The following is a 23571-nucleotide window of genomic DNA, read 5'->3' as shown; positions in this document are numbered from 1 at the left end:
GCTCGTAACGCAATTATCTGTGATCTGATTTGCTTCAAGACGAGGTGGATTGGTTTTAATGGATTTTTCAATGATGTTATTGCACTCAGAGAAACAGAGTAGATCATAGTGTGCTTACTGGACAGATTAATCACATGATTCAGAGCTACTTTAATCGCCCACAGTTCAGCAGAATAGATGCTGCATTCCTTTGGAAGGGACACAGAACTAGAAAAGATAGAAGAAACTGCCACTGCACCCACTGTTGTACTTGTTTTTCAGCCATATTAGCATTAGCATTAGTAGAGACATTTGATGCAAGAAAGCAAGCTTACGCAGCATCACCCAAAAAAAAAAAAAAAAAAAAACCACTTCCACTTCACCCCTCTGTTCGTTCAAAATACCTGTCCAGCTGAGCCTTAAACTTATTTAGGCTATCAACTTCCATGACAAGGGATGGAAGTCTGTCCAACCAACCAACCACTCGCTGGCTAAAGGCAGATTTCCGCACGTCTATCCTACATCTGTCTTTCCTCAATTTGAATTTATGCCCTCTCAGGTGATTATTCTGAGCGAGAGGAAGAATCCCATCAGCATCGAGCATGCTCAAACCATTCAAGGCTTTATACACCTCTATCAGATCACCTCGCTGGTGCCTAGTCTCCAGACACTGTAATTTGCAAAACTTAAGCCTTTCTTCTTAAGAGCACCCCTTTGTTCCATTCACTAATCTTGTTGCCCTTCTCTGTACTCGTTCCAGCAGCTCTATATCCTTCTTGAAATGAGGCCTCCAGGCCTGTATACAGTACTCTAGGTGTGGTCTGACCATTCCCTTATACAACGGAATAATCACCTCCTTATCCCTGCTAGAAATATTCCTATATATCATTGACAATACACCATGAGCTACTCTTGCAGCCCGTCTGCACTGCTCAGAGAACTTCATATCTGCCTGCACAACCACCCCCAGGTCCTTTTCATTCTCTACCACTATCAGTGTAGTACCACAGAGTTGATACGTTGCTCTGGGGTTGCTGTTTCCCATATGTAGTACTTTACATTTGTCAATGTTAAACTTCATTTGCCACCTCTCAGCCCATCTGCTCAACCTTTCCAGATCCTGTTGCAGCAGCATAGTGTCAGTAGTGTCCTTGACAACCCTGCCAACCTTCGTATCGTCTGCAAACTTGGACATTAAGTTTGATATACCATCATCAATATCATTTATAAATACAGAAAACAATAATGGACCCAATACTGACCCCTGAGGGACTCCACTAATAACATTAGTCCGCGATGAGCAGTGTCCATTGATTACCACTCTCTTCTCCCCCTCAGCCACCCATTTATCCACAGCAGCAATTTGCCTCCAATGTCACACTGCTCCAATTTGTGCAGCAGTCTTCCATGTGCAACAGTATCAAAAGCCTTTCTAAGATCCAAGTATATAATATCAAAGTTATTCCCTGCATCCAGTTCTTTTGTGACTGCATCATAGTATCCAATCAAATTGGTCAGGCAAGACTTCCCCTTAACAAAACCATGCTGTGTCCGAGCTATAACTGAAGTCTTGTGTAGATGATCCTGCAGTGTTTCTTTAACCAGTGCCTCCATTCATTTTTTGGGAACAGAAGTTAAACTCACAGGTCTATAATTACTTGTGTCAGCCTTTGATCCTCCTTTGTGAATTGGGGTCACATTTGCACATTTCCAGTCTATGGGTACCTCCCCTGAGTCCAAGGAAGCTCTCATAATTATGGCTAAGGGTTTGCTTACTTCCTTTGCTGCCTCCTTTAATATAACTGGATAGATCCCATCCACCCCGGGTGCCTTTCTTGTGTTTATCTTCAACAGTTTCTCCTCCACTTTACTCCCAGTTATTTCAAGATTCTGTAGCTTACTGCTAGAGTTGAATACACCTCTGGCATTCCCCTTGCTGAATAACTCCTCATGTGTGAATGTCGATGCAAAATATTCATTTAGTTTGTTAGCTACCTGAGCAGGATCATCAACAGTTGACCCATCAATATCAAGTGGGCCAATCTGATTCATCCCCTTCCTTCTAGAGTTTACATAAGTAAAGAACTCTTTGCTGTTTTTCTTTGCATCCCTTGCCAAGGATTTCTCGTAATCTGCCTTCGCCTGCCTAACCTCCTTTGTAACTTGGTTGCATATCAACTTGTATCTATCATAGGCTTCTGTGTCATGTGTTAATTTGTATGTATCCCATGCATTTTTCTTCTCTGCCATATGCCTCATTAGTTCATCTGACATCCATTTTGGCCTAAACCTTGAACAATATTTCTTAGTTGGTATGTAAAGCCTAGTAGCTTCCAAGATAAGTTCTTTGAATGCTTCCCATTTTGAATTTTCTGTTGGTAACATCATCAGTTGGTCCCACTGTATAGAATTTAAATACTGTCTCAGTCCATCGTAGTCGCCTTTACGGAAGCAATAACCCTTCCCTTTACCCCTAATGGTAGTTACCTCTTTGAGTAAATCCCACTTCAGCACACTGTGATCACTGCCACCTAGTGGTTCATTTATCTGCAGATTCTTAATGCATGAAGAATCACTGCTGATAATCGAATCAAGAGTATTCCTCCCTCTAGTTGCCTCCCGAACATGCTGATGTAGAAAACAATCATCCAATAAATCCACAAAAGCCTTGCTAGTGTGTGAATGACCAACCCACAAATTCCAGTCAATATCTGGGAAATTAAAATCTCCCATTATAAGACTCTCTGATTTACTGGCCCACTCTATTTCCCTGTACAGTTTCTTATTATACTCATCAGAGTCATTAGGCCTATAGCACGCTCCTACTCTCAATTTTGATCTTCCAATGCTTATGTCACACCAAACTGACTCGACACTGCACTGTCCAGCGATGTCCACTGGCTTCACTTGCTTGGATTTTATGTATTTCTTAACTAATAGCATAACCCCTCCTCCCTTCCTATCCAGTCTATCCTTTCTGTAGACGTTGTACTCCCCAAATTCCAGTTCTGCATTCCTTATTTCTGAGTGACACCACGTATCTGATATCCCAACAATATCTGCCTTTGATGTTTTGAGCAATACCTCAAATTCATCAAATTTATTTACTAAACTCCTAGCATTGGTGTACATGCAAGTATACATGCACCTATTTCCATTCTTAGCTACCCTAACACAACCCATGTGTTTACTTGTACCGCAATGACACCCAGCAGTCTCTGAAATATCCTGCATCTTGTTTTTCAGGCTTCTGCTCATTCCAATAGAAGCAGTGCAAGAATCTCTTTCACCTCTGCCAGTGGCTACTGTTAATCTATTTGTCTTTGTCTCCTCCCAAGCTAGCAGTTTTCCGACCCACCTAACACTGCCTCGATAGCATCAGCAAATATTCTTGCACCCTTTCTATTTAAGTGTATCCCATCCCTGTAGAAGCAATCTCTCCTGTTAACAAGTACAGTCCAGGCTGAAAAAAATTCTACCCCTTGAGCCTTGCATAATCCCTCCAGGGCCGAATTGATCGACAAGGCTCTCATCATATACTCCCTCCTATCGTGTCTGGGCAGAATTGCAGACACTTTCGAATTCAACTCTAATTCACGCCTTTTTTTCAACAGTGACCTGTACTTGCTAAGTAATTCCGTCGGTCTCCTACTCTTAATATCATTAGTGCCAACGTGTACAACTATATCACCTTTTGTGCCCTTAAAAGATGATATCCGCTCTACAACGTCATCAACCTTTGCCCCTGGCAGACATACCCTGGTCCTATTCCACCTATCCTTTTTACAAAGCATGTTCCCCGTTTCCCTGACAATAGAGTCATCAACAACTACTAGTTCCTGTGGGAACTAGTAGTTGTTGATGACTTTTGAAAACACCGAGAATTTTTTGCTACATGTGCAGCATGGAGTTTCCTGATGGTGATATCTGCTGCTTGCTTTTTCCCCCCATTGTTGGAATGAGAAATCACAGACCGGTGAATAATCAGACCACGGAAGGTCATGTGTGCTTGTTTCCTGAAAGATATTACCCATGTCTAGATTCCAACATTGTGTTAACTGTAGCAACCTCATCCCAATTGGCTTGTTTTCGTTAAGTTTGTTCTAATAAAAGGTGGTCCCACTAGGGCTCAAATAAGTATGGCGAGATAGGATGAAAGGGAAAGCTCCGTATTTTTGCTGCATAGTTGAAGAGCAACATTTTCCTCCGAAGATGGAGTGGAGGTTCGTGTGCCTGCATATATAGACTCTGTACAGGGGATGTTCTCAATGCTCCTAAAGCAGTTCTTAGGGGTACAGAAAAGTGATAAATATCAGTTTGATTTATGTTCATGGAGCCTAGGGATAGGAAGCAGCATCATAATCCTCTTCTAGAAGGTCAGGGATTGTGAGTGACGAAGGCCTTGATGAAGCTGAATCTGTCTTTCTTGTTCTTTATCAGGCTATCAAAGTCAACATCTACAGTTCAGGGCAGCAAGCATCTGCTTGGGGAGAAACATGCCAGAGTGCAAGCCTATTGTGGTGGCTATAAATGCAGTTGACGATCTTAGGCTTGGCTGTGGGATCCTCCAAGAGCAGGCATTCCAAATGTTTGGAGATGATATCTGGCCAGTGAGAAGTTTGGCCATGAAGACTAACATCTTTTTCATGATCAGGAACTTCACCCTGGGGATTTCCAGTGCTTGTGCCATCTTCATTGTGGTGGCAGAAGGCAGACTTGGTATTGGCCCATTTCAGTAGCCAGTATTCAGCAGTGTACACTCGCTTAAGGTTTGTGGGCATGGCTGAGGCCCATATTTCTGCACCATAGAGAATGGCAGGGTAAAGCACAGAGATGATGAATCTTTTAACAATGAGGGGGATGTCAAATGTGTAGCAGCTGCTGCTTTGAGATCCGCCTAAGGCGAGAAAATCTGGTACTGATTTTATTGATCTGGTTGACAAAGCACATCTTTTGGTCAAATAGAGCGCCAAGGTCTGTGTGCGAGAGCACTTTTGATATTGGTACCCCTTCTAGTGAAACTGAGTAGTATTGGCACGGATTTTAGGGAAAATATAACCTGAGCAGACTTCTATGGATTAATTTGAAGGTTGAAGCTTGCAAGGTACAACTGAAGATTCCTAAGCTGTGAACTGATCCTGTTGCTGAACTGAGTAGGTGGGATTCTCATTGACCTGTGTCATGTCAATAGATTTAGAGAACTCGCAGAGCCTGACAAAGAAGTGATGTCAGTTTGGAGGCAGGTTAAAATTGCCACAAACAAGGTGTATGCAGATGGACAAAGATGGTCAAGGAGCCAGTTCCTAGATCTTCAATGATTTCAATTGTTGGTCCTGGGGGAATATAAACAGAAGCGATATCTATGTGGCTGGAGTGGAAATGCAGAGGGACTATAATCACTTCAAAAGCTTGAGTGTTCATAGGAGAATATGGAGGTGTTATACAGTACCGCTACACTTCCACCTCTAGGGTGCTCCCTGGTGGCAGACAGCATGTGATAACCAGAACAATAGAGCAGAAAAGTGTCTTGATTTGATTGAGGCCACGCGACAGCCAATATCAGCGGCCTGAGAGAGAAAGATCTGTTCGGCATCATCTAGTTTGTTCCTAATGGACCTGATATTTTGGAAGTACATCCTAATAACAGGTGTTTGTCGAACTTCTGTCCTAACTGGAGGTGTCCTTGGTTGGAACATTGGAAAGCATATGGCACGACTCCCCATTGTAAGGCGGACTGGAATTTGATGAGGATCATTGCTCAGGGGAATCAGGATACTCTTATCATGGTCAGGAGAGACTCCACTAGAGAAGTCAGGTAGCTATGCTGTCACAATTATGCATTGTTGTGGAATGGGGTTTGAGTTTGATGAGTTCTGAGCCTTTAGTCTTCCATAGTATGGCATCACCAACAGGCCTTTGGGCCAGTATTCAGCATTGAGATATTGTTGGTAATTTTGCCCATCAATCTGAATCCTTTGTTTGCAGCAGTGTGCGCATCTCCATTTTGATTTTCTAAGTTGTGCAGTCCATTTTAAATCTTTTATGTCACTACACAAATTACAATAAAGAAGCTGGCATGATGCTGTACATTTGATCAGACAGTCGGAAAGTTTTTTGCAGCTCGGAGCAGGATTGCATATTTTTCGACAGCATTGTAACAAAAATGCACTATTCACTGCTGGGAGAAGTATGGCAAATTTGCTGATTAAGTAAAAACAAAGGAGTACTTACAGACCAAGGAAATATCCTTCAGGCTAGGATTAAGTCAGGTGGCAAGAAGCTGACTGTGAACTTAACACAATAGGTGGGCTCCAACTAGTAAAAGAGCAAACACTGTGCTCATAATGGCGAACTACGAGGTCGGGTTTACCTCTAACAATACTGCCAGGAAATCCGAAATTATTGGACGAACTAGTAGTGAAAACTACTTTATTAAACACACATCATAAACTGTGAATATAAATCTAAATCACTAGATGAAAATTAAGATGGTTACACTGGTTTAAGAAACTAAAACAATTGAAATAAGCGGAGCATCAAAATCACTTAAACCCGAACAATCACAGGCATACACACACATAATACATTTATATCAAAATGATTATGGTTGGCAGTATTGTGTTTTAATTCGTTAAATGAGATATACACATTTTGTATCACATTTAAAGATGAAAACTCAACACATTCATATCAAAAAGTTACAATTAACTCTTCTACCTTATATCACTATGGTCCACCTTTGTCCCTGGAAGCTGTTTTCTCTTTAAAGAAGACCCAGCTAATGAATCCATTAAATATATAAAGGTAGCTGACATATGATAAAACTTATAAAAGTATATCTTAATATAGTTATATCACAAGAAATATTAGCAACATTTTTGGGTATACCTGTACTAGGTGAACAAGGGTTGAAATAATGGCACATCGTAACATGTTATGGTCACCTGAAGTCTCCCAAAGTAAAGGGAGGTAATGAACAAGTGCTGCTGCATGCGGCCTTATCTGACTTCCCACCCGTTCAATAATGAAGGATAAAACATAAAGTACAGTCATCTAGAATAATAAACCAAGAAAAAAAAATTATAAATATTTTAACTTAAAATAAAATCATCATAAATTGTGATCAAGTCACTAAATAACTGCAAACAAAATGCGCAAAGAAAGATACTGGATATACAAGAGCCTACATTTAAATTTTAACGCCTTAATGTAAATACTGTTTTCTGTAAGCAATTATTTTACTGTGTTAAAAATTTAAAGATACGGTATGTGCTCACAAATCAGATTGGAAGTAAGCTTGAAAAAAAAAAAAAAAAAGTGAAAGAAACAGAAAATCATACAATCATAAAATTACAAAATAACAACTTCAACAAAAAAAAAAAAAAAAACTAAATATTTAAAATTTTAAGATTAAAATATTTTATAAAATAAAAATATTTTTTAAGTGTTTTTAATCAATATCTCTTGTAAACTGTGCCATAATATCATACATTTTGGTTAGTTTTATCTGATATATTAACCAAAACAAAAATTTCATGATAATTAATTTACATCATGACCAGAGGTTGAACGTCCTTCTCCATAGAAAAAATGCAAAATATTACACAAACTATTAAAAAAAAAAAAAATTGTTAAATGTTTTAAAAGGTTGAAACCTCAAGCAGCAATAACAGTTAAAATATGATCAATTTACAACTGGCAAATTTTAAACACGCTCGCTCGCTCTCACACACACTCACACACACACACACACACACACACACACAAACACGGTGTCTCAAAAATACACAACATAACTTCAGAAATGAATTCCTCATATGTAGACAATAAAATTATTTTATATCAACATAGTTCTGGAAATGCTTGGTTCCCAAGTTATCTCATGTAGGTGATTTCCTTCATCACAAGGTACTGACAGAATCTGGTGGTTTTCCATTCTGACCATATGCTAACTGGTTTTCCTGTTCCCAATACACCTAAATACCTATATAGATAATAAATAAATACCAGAAAATAGAATAAATCGGCCAAATCAAAGCAATTTATTCAATTAACCAGTAACAGATCAAACAGTTTATGCAATTAACCAGTAATAGATCAAACAATTTACGCAATTAATCAGTAATACATCAAGCACATATAATGTCCAATTGCCATATGGCAATAGCATTAACGTAGCAAGTGATAAAGAAGAAATAATCACATAGACTTTAATAATAAAAAACACAATATATATATATATATAAAATCAAGAATAATGGTATTGAGAAGCTAATTAATAAAGGGGGGGAGGACATGTGCCTGTACTAAAAAGAAGATAACATAACTTATGGATCAGGGACACTGCATTAGCAAAAGGTACCCTACAGCCATAATGTGTGTGTATATATATATATAAAATTTTATGTGTAAAATATTGTAAGTAGAACGCGTGAAGGAGATTTTATTGAATTAAATCTAATGAATATACAGTATACACTGGGAGCAATATATGATATGAAAAAGAGGAAGAAATGGACTGGAAATTAAAATAAAGATAAGAATTGAAAAAGCAACCAAGAATAACACTGGAGTGAATTTCACAATTTCAGTGTCATCATCAGAGGTCATCCACCAAAATTATGAAAAAGATTGGCCTAACACAGTGTATTAAACATGTATAAATTGTAATCATATTTAATCTTAACTTTCATTTCATTATATTCCTACCACATTTTTCACACAACTGACCTTAAATACATGATGCACTCACTCCCAGACCTTCGTTCGGGGTTCTAACTATAGGAACGGGTTTGCAACCCTGAACTACCCGAGCCCAACTACTTATCTCTACTTCATTCATCTTTCTGCTTTACTAGCCACTACTTCTTATGTCCTGTGAGCCATTAGTCTACCAATCGCAATAGTGGGACACTACTTTAACTTTACCCAATCTATTTTTCACCTTAACAAAGTTTGGCTGCTTTTTACTGATACTTTGTCAGCTATTATATTTCTTAACCATCCTGGGCAGTTTGGACATCATGATTTAACCTAGCTCATCATCACCACCCATTTCATTTCAATCTATACAGACACGATAACAAAAAAAAAATTTTTTTTTTTTTTTTTGGCCAGTTTTACATAGTAACGGTAAGTCCCTTTCTTCCTGTCTGTACCAATGTTCCTTTTTTTTTTTTTTTTTTTTTTTTATGTGAACCTCAAACACGAGAGGTATTAGAACCTATAGTACTTAGTACCGTGCTTGGGTTGGAGATTGAGAAGATGAAAGAAGATATTTGTTGACATTGGACTTGAACTTCTGTAGCTTGTAATTTTCAGGAAATACGTATGAAGGAAGGTTGTTCCAGAAAACGGCAGTTGAATGAATAAATGAGGAAGATGAAAAGTTGGTTCTGTGAGTTTGAAGTTGGACAGTAAATGGATGTTAGCTGGTGGCAACACGTGTTCGGACTGTTTTGAAAGAGAGAGCGGGAATTATAGAAGCCAATTCAGAAGAACAGTGCCCGTGGAAGTATCTGTAGAAGAGGCATGCAGCAGAAACAGTACATCTATGAGAAAGCGAGTGGAGAGACTCTGTTAGAGATGAATCATTAATTAACCTAACTGTCCTCTTCTGAATGGAATCAAGAAGCCTGAGAGAGGTTTAGGGGGCACCACCCCAGATGTGGGAACAATATTCCATGTCAGGGCGGATTTGCGATTTATACAGAGTGATCAGCTGTTGGGAAGAAAAGTAACGCCGAGAGCGAAAGAGAAAACCAAGTTTTTTAGATGCAGAGGAAGCAATATTTGTAATGTGCTTGTGCCAAGAGAGATTAGAAGTCAGGGTAATCCCCAAAAGAGATATATCATTTTGCCTAGAAATCGGAGTGTCACTAAAGATAAGCATAGGAGCAGAAGAATCCTGTTTTTGCGAGATATAAGACAAGACTGAGTTTTAGAAGGGTTGAAATCAACTAAGTTGTCTTTGCCCCACTGGAGAATTATCTGAAGATCAGCATTTAAGGAATTGGTGAAGTTGAAGCTGATTGAGCAGAACAAGGTTTCTCAAAATGGAAAGTGGAATGCAATGTGCTATCATCGGCAAAACTATGGATAGGATTTCCAGTCAATGGAAGAAGGTCATTAATCAAGAGGAAAAGAGTGGGGGAAAGAACTGAACCGTGGGGGACACCGGCATTAGTGGAGAAGTTAGAAGACAGAAAGAAAACTGGATAACCAATTACTAAAAACAGTTGGCAAACCATAAGATGGAAGCTTGTTTAGAAGACCTTTATGCCAAGCACGATCAAAAGCCTTTGAGATGTCAAGAGAAACTACTTGTGTTTCACCGAACCTTTCCATTGAATTAGTCCATAAATGGGTAACATAAGCCAGAATATCACCAGTGGATCGACACTCACAGAATCCATACTGGCGATCGTTGATCAGATGGAAGGTTTCTAGGTAGTTTAAGAGTTGGCGGTTAATTGATTTCTCCATTACTTTAGAAAGAGTAGAAGTAATTGCAATGGGACAATAATTGGGTGGGAGGGATTTGTCACCCTTTTTAGGAACTGGCTGGATATGAGCAAATTTCCAAGCAGAAGGAAAAACATCTTTGGAATAAGAAAGTGAAAAAAGACAGCAAAGAATAGGAGTAAGTTCAGGAGCACAGGTTTTGAGAACAAGTGGAGAAATATCATCAGGACCTGGAGCATTCTTAGCATCAAGATTCGTCAAAATCCCTTCTGACATCCTTTTGATGGAAGACCACAGGAGGCATTGAATGGAGTGTGTTGGGAATGGTGGGAGGTGTTTTACCAAGATCATTAATACATGAGCTGGAAGAAAAATGGGATGCTAGCAGGTCAGCTTTATCCTTGGCTGAAGTGACAACAGAGCCATCTGGTTTGGCTCTGTTGTCACTTTGGCAAGCTTTGGCAAGAGACCAGAATGCTTGGCTACCATTAGGGCAAGAAGCAATTTTTCTACTCTTAGCCTGTTCAAACTCTAGTTTTGACTGATTAATAACTGCTTTACAATTGGTGCGAACTTTGGTAAAGGCAGAAAATGAAACTGAAGAATTAGAAACAAGCCAATTACGATATGCAACATTCTTCTCTTGAACAGCCTTAGCACATTTATTGGAAAACCAAGGTTTAGATAAAGGACGAGATTTTAAAGTGGTGTGTGGGATAAAGGATTCCATTCCTGCAAGAATAATTTCACTGACACGATCTGAGCAAACGTTGACATCAGAAGTTTTGAAACAGTAATCCGACCAAGGAAAAGAAGAAAGAAGTCTCGCAGGTCATCCCATTTTGCATTCTTGTAATGCCAAACAACACAAGGTTGGGAATAGCCATGAGATAAAGGTTCCATTGGAGAAGAAACAATCACCAAGTTGTGATCTGAAGTGCCTAAAGGACCTCTCACTTCAACCGTGTACTTAGAAGGGTTGTTTGTGAGAAAAAGATCAAGCGTATTGGCTGTATGATTAGGATTGTCCGGTGTTCTTGTAGGTAAATGAACAATCTATGCTAGGTCATTGGTAATTGCAAAAGACTCAGCATCTCGACTAGCTGGGTCGGTGTGACTAGAAACCGGAAGCCAGCTGGAGTTGTGAACATTAAAATCACCAAGGAAAATTACCTCACTGTTAGGAAAGTTGGACTGGAGAAAGTCAAGTTGCAAAGAGAGGAAGTCAAAGAGCTCCAAGTAATTAGTGGAGTTGGGAGAACGGTAGAGACAACAGTGAATTTGACACAATGAGGTAGAGAGATTTTAAGCTAGAGAAGATCAAAGAGAGGAGATTCCAAATTGGCAAGTCTGTGACAGGGAATATCAGAACGGACATATGCACAAGTACCATCTTTGAGGCGAAAGGAATCATACAGCAAATAATTTGGGCATCTGAGATGAGCAGTAGTGGAATCAACCGATAACTGAGATTCTGTCAGAAAAATGGGGTTTGGCAGACTGCAAGTGGAAATGGACATTTATAATACAGAGGATGAGGAAAGGTCAGGGAATGACCACCGCATATTCCAGAGCAATATGGCCTTAGTTGCTAATGCTCCTAAAAAAAAAACAAATAACAAGATCAGAATTGAGACCATGTATATTTGTGAAATGAATTAGGAAGTGCTTGGGAGGTTTAGATCTTTTCGCAGATAAGCTTGCTCTATTAGTTTGACAATTCATGGTGTATTCAACAGTAAGAAAAAGTGGGTGGGACGTGCTGTGTGAAGTAATGAAATTTTTGGATATGGCGTACATTTGGTAAGAATATACCCAGATCCTTGACATAACGTGGCTTCGACAATGCTCCCCGCATACACACTACTCGGACTCCCTCCAGTCACTATCTGGCAGAGTAGAGGTAGCAAGATTATACACTAGCTAATCCAGAAGCCGCCTAGAGAGTAACCAATAGGTTCGGTCTGGTGTACTAACTAGCGGCTGGCTTGTGAACACCGTTTTAGAGCTGTACCCTCGAAATGTAAGGAATATTGGATCTCGCCACAATGTTCATCATAACCTCAAAAGTCATCAATCATACTGCATGATGGAAGAGATAGGGAAGGGTTGATCACAACTTAGCTCTAGAGACTAAACATGGCTTCCACCACTTCAAGCCTCCAATAAGCAAAGTGGTGGTATTTCACCGGTTGATGAGAGTCGTCTACCACCTAGTACTGCCTGGTAACATAGAGGGGCGGTGTTCCTCCATATGGTGTGGGCACCACACCTCGACCCCTGCTTACGTTGGTTCACACCTGGGTGGTCACCCACCATGTACTTGTGCATGGAGGTTATACCCAGGATTACTAACAGTCCATTACCAACTTACTTTAGTCTATCCAGTTTTTTCAATTCTTTTCACTTGCTTCTGTAAGGTCATCCATGATCTGTATGCACCACCTATCATAACGACTTTTATTGACACATTCCCTTATAATCGTACTGCAAAATTCAAAATCTAAATTTGCCTTCGTAACACATGGAACCACACACGTGCACCATAGCATACAGAGCATGTTGGAAACAGAAGCAAGAACATTGCTGTCTTTTTCATAATTTCGGTGGATGACCTCTGATGATGACACTGAAATTGTGAAATACACCGCAATGTTATTTCATCTTGGTCGCTTTTTCAATTCTTATCTTTATATTAATTTCCTGTCCATTTCTTCCTCTTTTTCATACGATATATTGCTTCCAGTGTATACCGTATATTCATTAGATTTAATTCAATAAAATCTCCTTCACACGTTCTACTTACAATTTTTTATACATAAAATTATATATATAATATATATATATATATATATATATATATATAGAGCTGTAAATGTAGCTGATTATTTAGTAATCTAGGTTTGCTGTATTTATTCATTTGTTGTATCACTTCATCTTTTCATATTTATTTGTTATAGTATTATATTCACTTAATCTGTTACTTTAAGTGAAAAAGTAATCCTCTTTAAACATAAATTTTTTTTTTGATGAAAAATAGTATGATCAATTTCTTCCCTAAAATAATTTCAACAGATTCTCACAGGAATATGTTCAAAAACTCAGATATATGCTTAAAAAGTTTTCAGCACCCTTAGTTTCCAAATATCGTAGGTTAATGGCTGAAAACCAAGATCTGTAGTTGGTTTAATCATCTTTTCCATCAATTTTATAATTTTTTTTTCCTAGAACATTCATGAGATTTCTAAAGTATTTGGAGTTTTCTACAACATTCAAGGATGAACCTTCTAGAATATTGTTACTTGCAGAAAAAAGGTTAGGGTGCTTCTGGAAGGTTCTAGAACTTTTGACAACAGTTCTCTAGAAACATTGTGAGCCTTCTAGAAACTTCTCTGCCAGTATATATACGAGTGGGTTCAGCACAAAGCAAGCATTTTCATATTTCAAAAAGTGTATGTGTTTCAGAGAGTGAGTGGTGAACAAGTGTTTCAATGAATTAGTGCTTGTAAACAAGTGTTGGTGTATTAGTGTAAATCATGAACTATGTTTAAATTAGAAATAAATATCTACAATTTCTTAATTGTGTTCTTATGTGTGCATACCCAGAAAAATGGCACACCCAGGATTGGCTTCTGCATCATGATGCCAGTCCGCACAGCTTTCTTGGTTCTACAGTTTTCAGACAAGAACAAAATGATGGTCCCAACACCCTGCCTGTTTTTCTGACTTGCCCCCCATGATTTTTCTGTTCCCCAAACTGAAAATCCCATTAAAATAATGAAAATTCAAGCTGAATCACAGAAAGTGTCAACAGCTTTGTGAAACAGGAGCTCCAGAGAGGCAGCACTGTGACTGATATATAAACACTGGAGGATAACTTTGAATGGGACAATGCCAACCATATAACTAATGTTTAATTGCTGAACTTAATTAATTCTTAATTAAGTTCAGCAATTTAATTAATAATTACTTAATTATTAATTTTAAATCTAAAGTTTAAATTAATTTTAATGACCAGTCTGGAAACTTTTGGCTTGAACTTCATACATTACCAGGTAAGCTGAAATGAAAACACAGAGATATATACATATCCTCAACAGCCCACACAATAAAAACTATCTAGAATCAATACAGGGAAGGGATATTTTTTCTTTGCAACTTTAAAATTTTATACATATTCTAAAATACTAAAACATTGACTTACTTTTGTATCACATTCGTTGACCTGCTTTAAGAGATTAAACAGGAGCCCAACACTTGATTCTATATACTAAAAAGGCAAAATTATAAACAATAAAATTACAGCAAAATTATCCATTAAAAATGCAATGTGAGTGTTAAACTATATTTTAAAATTAGTTTAAAATATTTAATATTTAAAATTAGATCAGTGCTGTAGTAGGATATTACAGTTACCAAGGTATAGATCTTTTTCTGAGGAGAAAGAAGCTTGCTAGAATGCCAATACAAAAATAATTTTCCCACCAGTGTAATCTGGTGGGAAAGTTATATTTCTATCTATCTTGAAACAAGGTGGACACCAATAAGATTATTGGCATCACTCAATTAGAGTCGTGTTTGCAATTCAATCCAGTCTATACCAAACTCAAACTGGGTTCAAGTTTGAACTTTGCCAGCCTTCATGATAACACCCTGTGGATGGCGCTAACAGTCATCTCTGTAATTTAGGTTTTCCTCCAAAATTTCAATAATTACTTTATTTACAATAAAAATAGTGCAGTATTGGCAAAACCAGCCTTTAATATTTGTAATTTCATATCTAGTCCATAATAAACAACTCTTGGATGTTCTTGTTTTCTCACTGACAATTCAAAAATAAACAGTGGTGTTCTTCACAGCTAGCTCTTTTCATGAGCAGTTTCCAGAATGAACTTCTCCATAACCTTGACAGCTTTTACACCTAATTCAAATTATTAATTAAGTTAAAGGAAATAACAGATTTTTTCCCCACACAATTTAATTTAAAAACAGTTTAAATTAAACTATTCAAATATGTTTGTTTTTTCACAATTAGTGTTTTCACTCAATTCATATATTTACTTTAAACAAAAATAGTGCTGCATTTGTTAATCACTTATTCCTTCCTTTCTCCCTATAGAGTTAACAATAATATCCACAACGACTTTGAAATGTTTTCTGAAAAGTTTTTACTTTTCATTTTGTTTCTATAAACTTGATCTTTTTTGCCCATAAAACAATTTATGAAAAATGCAGTTTTTTTTGTAATCTGTTTTTAGAATTTGTTATCTGTTATTTGTTATTTGTTAGAATTTGGGAAACAGTTCAAATTTCCCAATAACTTGAGAAATTTCCCAAATCTCCCAAGAAATTAAACTTTATCTCCTTCATAATTAGAATTCTTTATACCATCATTTAATATACAACATTTATCCTAACTTCATTTATGCATTTATTTATCAATTAATATTAATTCCAAAGAAGCCAGAAATAACTTACTGGAAGAAACTGCTCTATATTAAATTCAAAATCATCTACTGGTGTGATGAGTTAAGAAAAATGATCAGAACATACACATTTGACAATAAAAATTCAGGCCAAATGTTTGCCAAAATAAGTTTTAAAATTGGGAACTAGGATATGATAAACTGCAATTTAATATATATATATATATATATATATATATATATATATATATAAATACACATACACACAAAGAAATAATAAAAATTATGGGAGTATGATCTGTCATAATTAGGGCTACTTGTATCATAGCCACAATTTCTGCACCAATTTCATCGAAAGTCATTAATATTTTCTCAATTTCATGAAATCTGATATATTCTCTTTATTTCTATGATTTTTATTATTATTATTATTATTATTTTGAATAAACCAGCTTAAAACAATATGAATAATATGAATTATTGAAACAATATGAATTATTTTTCAGTGTCAAGAAATGCAGAAATTAATAAAGTCCTTTAGTTAAAAATTTCCGACAAGAACAAGAAAATGGACATCCCATTGTCAACATTAGTAGAAATCATCAACTACATGGGAGACAGCTTCTTTGGAAATCAGTTGTGTAGATGTGTCCTTGCTACAGGACTGACTGTGTGCGGTTGTTAGTAAATCAGATAATCATACATAAAAAAAAAAACACATGGAATGTGCTTTTTTTTTAATAGACAATGTGAGCACTAAATGTGCTTTTTTTTAATAGACAATGTGAGCACTAAAATTTGAACTGTGGGTGTTGTCAAATACAAGTGAAATGTGAGTGATGAGAGAAAGCCAAAGGTCCCCGCAAGTAAAAATTAGTCTATTGTTGGAATCCTTGTTGACCAACCTTAAAATTATGATTACTCATAAACTTTCCATCTACATTTTTCATTAAATATATGAAATAGATTTTTTTAAGATAAAAATCTGCAGAGATAATTTATTTTTCTGAATTTTATTTCAGAAGTGATTTTTATCAATTTTTTTACATGAAAAATTGACTTTTTAAATTTTTTAAAAATAACCTTAGTCATAACTTTTTCAGTACAAAACAATTGACTTCCTGGATTACATAAAATTCATTATGTAATCATAAAATTCATTATGTAATCTTTTTTGTTAAATTGGGGAATAAACTTTGGGAGTAGTAATATTATTAATTTCTAATGGATTTCATCTCAAAGGGTTAAATAAAAAAGGATATCAACTTTAAGAGTATTTGCTGCTGTCAGTCGAACAACTAAATCTTCTTTAGAATCTAATAGTGGAAGAATTGTTTCATATAACACTGGCCTTAATTCTGGAGAAAGTTTAACACTAATCCACTGTCCAATCAACCATATTACACGCCGTCTTACTGCTCTATAACTTGGAAAAAAAATATATAAGTACAGAATATATGCACAGAATAAATAATAAAATTTGTTGTTGCTATTCTATAAATTATAAGAAACACATATCCATATAAAACAATTCCCTTATGCTAAGAAATGGAATAGTTCTACAAGTATTCACAAGTATTCTTAAACTGTTCTGAATAAAACTGGTTTAATATAAATTCAAAGACAGGTCTAAATTCTTGATACAGCTGAACCTGTTAAAACGTGATTTTAGAACGTAAATCTGCTTATAATGCAATGCAAACATGGCTCCCATTTTTCATCAGTTGAAATGTGTTTTTAGTCACTAAAGATCAACATTGAATTCCTTGTGAATACATGGCGATATTTTCAGCTTAATGCTTATCCATGATATGCATTATCCTTTGATTTCTGTAAGAACAATAATAAACCACTTGTCACTGTTTATCACGTTTATGTATAATTAACAACATTAATATTGGTTTTTTAAATACTTTATTGTACAGTGCATCAATAAAAGATTGAAACAACACATTCGCATATTATATCCATTATCATTCTTTGCTTGATTTTTCTTAGACATAGTATTGCAATTATCATGCATAAAAAGAGATGAGCCAAAATTGATAGTAAGTATGAAGTTTGAATGTCGAAAAATGGCTAGAATTTTTTAATGCGATCCCGCTTATATCAAAATGTGATTCTTTGGACCACGAGCATCGCATTACAACAGGTTTCACCTATATTACCAATCTCAATTTATAAAACATGGAAATTTGTTAGTCACATGATACAACCTATTTACTCTAATGTCCTAATCTAAAGACAACTACATATGTCTAATTAAACTATTTGGAACATCAGTAGATAGGATGCCAAGGGACATCTTATATACACTACATTACCATGCCAAAAATAATTGGATGCAGTCACATTTGGAAAAATACAGGCAATATATAGAAATAAGGTGAGAGCCCACTTTTGGCTCTCACAACAGTATTAATCTATTACAGAACACTTCTGACTAGTTCTATGTAGTATGCTATTTGCTACCAGTAAAGATCAATCTCTGAAGAAAATCGCAATTAAATTGGGTCCTTCAGTTGCTTAACATTTCCATTATTTCAGATATTTTTGATTGAAATGAATTTCTATTCCCTACCATATGAAATGAGGTAGTTTTCTTCCTTTTTAATCTCATATGCACTATAGAGAGTGTTCTTTGCATACTGGCCAAAGTTGAAAAGCATATTCTATATGTGATTTGGAACAATTTCCTATAAACCACAACATGATTTCTCCCAACAGAATGCAGTAGTTACACGACTGAATTATATGCCATAAAGCTTGCTATAGAACATATTTTCCATATGTCAATTCAAAAGAGCTTAATATACACAGACTCGCAGAGTTCCTTATTAGCCTTGCAACACAACTCCCCATCTAATCACCCTCTAATAAAGCTCATTAGAACAGAGTTGATACGTCTGAGAGAGAATCAACAAAAGGTTATTTTCTGCTAGATACCTGGCCATACTGGAATACCAGGTAATGAAATTGCGGATGATGCTGCCAAACATCCATCGAGTGCAGCCCCAACGAATTCCTTAGTACCGTTCATAGACTATAAAATTAAGATCCGAAGTATATGTAAAGATCGATGGACTCTGCAATGGCAAGCGCAAATTCATAATAAACTTTTTCAAATTAAACCTGTACCAAAATTATGGGCTTCCAGCCCCATTGCAAACAGACAAGAAGAAGTAATTCTGGCCAGAGCCAGAATCGGCCATACTCATTTAACTCATTTGTTCCTCCTGTCAGGGAATGACCCTCCTCAGTGTAACCATTGCCATACACCACTCACAGTCAAACACATACTTCTGGAATGTAATCTGTATAATAATGCTCAGCTAGTGTCATTCATTTCTCTGGCAAGCTTAAAGGAACCTTTGTCACTTAGCCATATCATAGGCGAAAAATCAAATATCCCAGAATTCTTCTCCTTCTTAAAACAAATAGGACTGTATAGCCATTTCTAACTGATTCTACATGAACCAACACAGGCAATATGAATCACTTTTCTAAGTGCAATATAGCCTAAGTAGCCATTGCACTTAAAACCCCATCAACAAGAGTAGGAGACCGGCAGAATTACTTAACAAGTACAGGTCACTGTTGAACAAAAGCCGAGAATTAGGGTTGAATTTGAAAGTGTCTGCAATTCTGCCCAGACACGATAGGAGGGAGTATATGATGAGAGCCCTGTCGATCAATTCGGCCCTGGAAAGATTGTGCAAGGCTCAAGGGGTAGAATTTTTTTCAGCCTGGACTGTACTTGTTAACAGGAGAGATTGCTTCTACAGGGATGGGATACACTTAAATAGAAAGGGTGCAAGAATATTTGCTGATGCTATCGAGGCAGTGTTAGGTGGGTCGGAAAACTGCTAGCTTGGGGGGAGACAAAGACCAATAGATTGACAGTAGCCACTGGCAGAGGTGAAAGAGATTCTTGCACTGCTTCTATTAGAATGAGCAGAAGCCTGAAAAACAAGATGCATGGTATTTCAGAGACTGCTGGGAGCCATTGCGGTACAAGTAAACACATGGGTTGTGTTAGGGTAGCTAAGAATAGAAACAGGTGCAGGTATACTTGCGTGTACACCAATGCTAGGAGTTTAGTAAATAAATTTGATGAATTTGAGGTATTGCTCAAAACATCAAAGGCAGATATTGTTGGGATATCAGAGACGTGGTGTCACACAGATATAAGGGATGCAGAACTGCAATTTGGGGAGTACAACGTCTACAGAAAGGATAGACAGGATAGGAAGGGGGGAGGGGTTATGCTATTAGTTAAGAAACACATAAAAACCAAGGAAGTGAAGCCAGTCGACATCGCTGGACAGTGCAGTGTTGAGTCAGTTTGGTGTGACATAAGCATTGGGAGATCAAAATTGAGAGTAGGAGTGTGCTATAGGCCTAATGACTCTGATGAGTATAATAAGGAACTGTACAGGGAAATAGAGTGGGCCAGTAAATCAGAGAGTCTTATAATGGGAGATTTTAATTTCCCAGATATTGACTGGAATTTGGGGGCTGGTTACTCACACACTAGCAGGGCTTTTGTGGATTTATTGGATGATTGTTTTCTACATCAGCATGTTCGGGAGGCAACTAGAGGGAGTAATACTCTTGATTTAATTATCAGCAATGATTCTTCATGCATTAAGAATCTGCAGATAAATGAACCACTAGGTGGCAGTGATCACAGTGTGCTGAAGTGGGATTTACTCAAAGAGGTAACTACCATTAGGGGTAAAGGGAAGGGTTATTGCTTCCGTAAAGGCGACTACGATGGACTGAGACAGTATTTAAATTCTATACAGTGGGACCAACTGATGATGTTACCAACAGAAAATTCAAAATGGGAAGCATTCAAAGAACTTATCTTGGAAGCTACTAGGCTTTACATACCAACTAAGAAATATTGTTCAAGGTTTAGGCCAAAATGGATGTCAGATGAACTAATGAGGCATATGGCAGAGAAGAAAAATGCATGGGATACATACAAATTAACACATGACACAGAAGCCTATGATAGATACAAGTTGATATGCAACCAAGTTACAAAGGAGGTTAGGCAGGCGAAGGCAGATTACGAGAAATCCTTGGCAAGGGATGCAAAGAAAAACAGCAAAGAGTTCTTTACTTATGTAAACTCTAGAAGGAAGGGGATGAATCAGATTGGTCCACTTGATATTGATGGGTCAACTGTTGATGATCCTGCTCAGGTAGCTAACAAACTAAATGAATATTTTGCATCGACATTCACACATGAGGAGTTATTCAGCAAGGGGAATGCCAGAGGTGTATTCAACTCTAGCAGTAAGCTACAGAATCTTGAAATAACTGGGAGTAAAGTGGAGGAGAAACTGTTGAAGATAAACACAAGAAAGGCACCCGTGGTGGATGGGATCTATCCAGTTATATTAAAGGAGGCAGCAAAGGAAGTAAGCAAACCCTTAGCCATAATTATGAGAGCTTCCTTGGACTCAGGGGAGGTACCCATAGACTGGAAATGTGCAAATGTGACCCCAATTCACAAAGGAGGATCAAAGGCTGACACAAGTAATTGTAGACCTGTGAGCTTAACTTCTGTTCCAGGAAAATTAATGGAGGTACTGGTTAAAGAAGCACTGCAGGATCATTTAGACAAGACTTCAGTTATAGCTCAGACACAGCATGGTTTTGTTAAGGGGAAGTCTTGCCTGACCAACTTGATTGGATACTATGATGCAGTCACAAAAGAACTGGATACAGGGAATAACTTTGATATTATATACTTGGATCTTAGAAAGGCTTTTGATACTGTTGCACATGGAAGACTGCTACACAAATTGGAGCAGTGTGACATTGGGGGCAAATTGCTGCTATGGATAAAGGGGTGGTTGAGGGGGAGAAGACAGAGAGTGGTAATCAATGGACACTGCTGATCGTGGACTAATGTTATTAGTGGAGTCCCTCAGGGCTCAGTGTTGGGTCCATTATTGTTTTCTGTATTTATAAATGATATTGATGATGGTATATCAAACTTAATGTCCAAGTTTGCAGATGATACAAAGGTTGGCAGGGTTGTCAAGGACACTACTGACACTATGCTGCTGCAACAGGATCTGGAAAGGTTGAGCAGATGGGCTGAGAGGTGGCAAATGAAGTTTAACATTCAAATGTAAAGTACTACACATGGGAAACAGCAACCCCAGAGCAACGTATCAACTCTGTGGTACTACACTGACAGTGGTAGAGAATGAAAGGGACTTGGGGGTGATTGTGCAGGCAGATATGAAGTTCTCTGAGCAGTGCAGACGGGCTGCAACAGTAGCTCATGGAGTATTGTCAATGATATACAGGAATTTTTCCAGCAGGGATAAGGAGGTGATTATTCCATTGTATAAGGCAATGGTCAGGCCACACCTAGAGTACTGTATACAGGTCTGGAGTCCTCATTTCAAGAAGGATGTAGAGCTGCTGGAATGAGTACAGAGAAGGGCAACAAGATTAGTGAATGGAACAAAGGGGTGCTCTTACGAAGAAAGGCTTAAGTTTTGCAAATTACAGTGTCTGGAGACTAGGCACCAGCGAGGTGATCTGATAGAGGTGTATAAAGCCTTGAATGGTTTAAGCATGCTCAATGCTGATGGGATTCTTCCTCTAGCTCAGAAAAATCACCTGAGAGTGCATAAATTCAAATTGAGGAAAGACAGATGTAGGATAGACGTGCAGAAATTTGCCTTTAGCCAGCGGGTGGTTGGTTGGTGGAACAGACTGCCATCCCTTGTGGTGGAGGTTGATAGCCTAAATAAGTTTAAGGCTCAGCTGGACAGGTATTTTGAACGAACAGAGGGGTGAAGTGGAAGTGGTTTTTTTTTTTTTTTTTTTTTGGCTGATGCTGCATAAGCTTGCTTTCTTGCATCAAATGCCTCTACTAATGCTAATGCTAACAACAACAACATGATTCGGCACCACATTCAAGTTAAGTGGTAGTGTGATACAGCAATGAATACAGGATCAATTTTCAATTCACCTTTATTATAGTCACCTTAAACATTTAAAAATACAATATACAGTTTAAATTATACTTCAGTCTATTGTCAGCTTACAAGTTTACATACAACTATATATAATTTTCAAAAAGGATGCATTGTGATAGCATGCACATTGATAAGTGTTACTCTGTAACACTTATCAATAACACTCTGTAACACTCATCCCATGAAACATACACAGCTCACTTCTGATGCCAACAGCAACTTCATTCATGGCCTCTACCAATTACTGCCTACATAGTTACATATAAGTTACATAGTCACAATTACATAGTTTTTGGCAAAAACTATGGTACAATCCAGAGGAAGAAATCTATGGTTAAAACTGGGTGACCAGATGGGCCATGCCTTTGATCTACCTTGATAAGTTTAATTCAAGAACTCTGCAACTTGTCTTGAAATGTGGATGTGCTCCATCATGATGTATTAACATTTGTACTTGCAAGAGGCACATCCTCTAAATACCATGGTAGTTCATTTTCAAAAAAATTCTGTAATATACACTTAAGCCAATAAAAACTTGGCATGCATAAGTAGTTGCCTCACATCCCCACACTACATTTAATGAAAAATCACTATGATTACTTCTGTTACTTCATGGATTTTTTTGAGCCGAAGAGTGTGAATTCCTTGTGTTGTTAACAGCACTGTACAAGCCACCATTGCTCATGAAA

General features: G+C 37.3%; 1 protein-coding gene across 1 annotated transcript in view; it reads right to left on the bottom strand.

Annotated features, from left to right (window-relative positions):
- Positions 1–23571, bottom strand: part of Impbeta11 (importin beta11) — a 257037-nt gene that overhangs the window by 82894 nt on the left and 150572 nt on the right. Inside the window, exons 14-17 of the mRNA XM_090373121.1 lie at positions 17132–17295; positions 15922–15962; positions 14648–14713; positions 6868–7032 (exon numbers count right to left, since the gene is read on the bottom strand). Of these exons, the coding sequence (XP_090229247.1) occupies positions 6868–7032; positions 14648–14713; positions 15922–15962; positions 17132–17295 (436 nt within the window). The remainder of the gene's footprint in view (positions 1–6867; positions 7033–14647; positions 14714–15921; positions 15963–17131; positions 17296–23571) is intronic.

The sequence above is a fragment of the Mastigoproctus giganteus genome, chromosome 5, assembly GCF_048544385.1.
Source record: "Mastigoproctus giganteus isolate SK-2022 chromosome 5, ASM4854438v1, whole genome shotgun sequence".
Taxonomy (NCBI): Eukaryota; Metazoa; Arthropoda; class Arachnida; order Uropygi; family Thelyphonidae; genus Mastigoproctus; species Mastigoproctus giganteus.
This window is presented reverse-complemented; position numbering and strand designations above follow the sequence as displayed.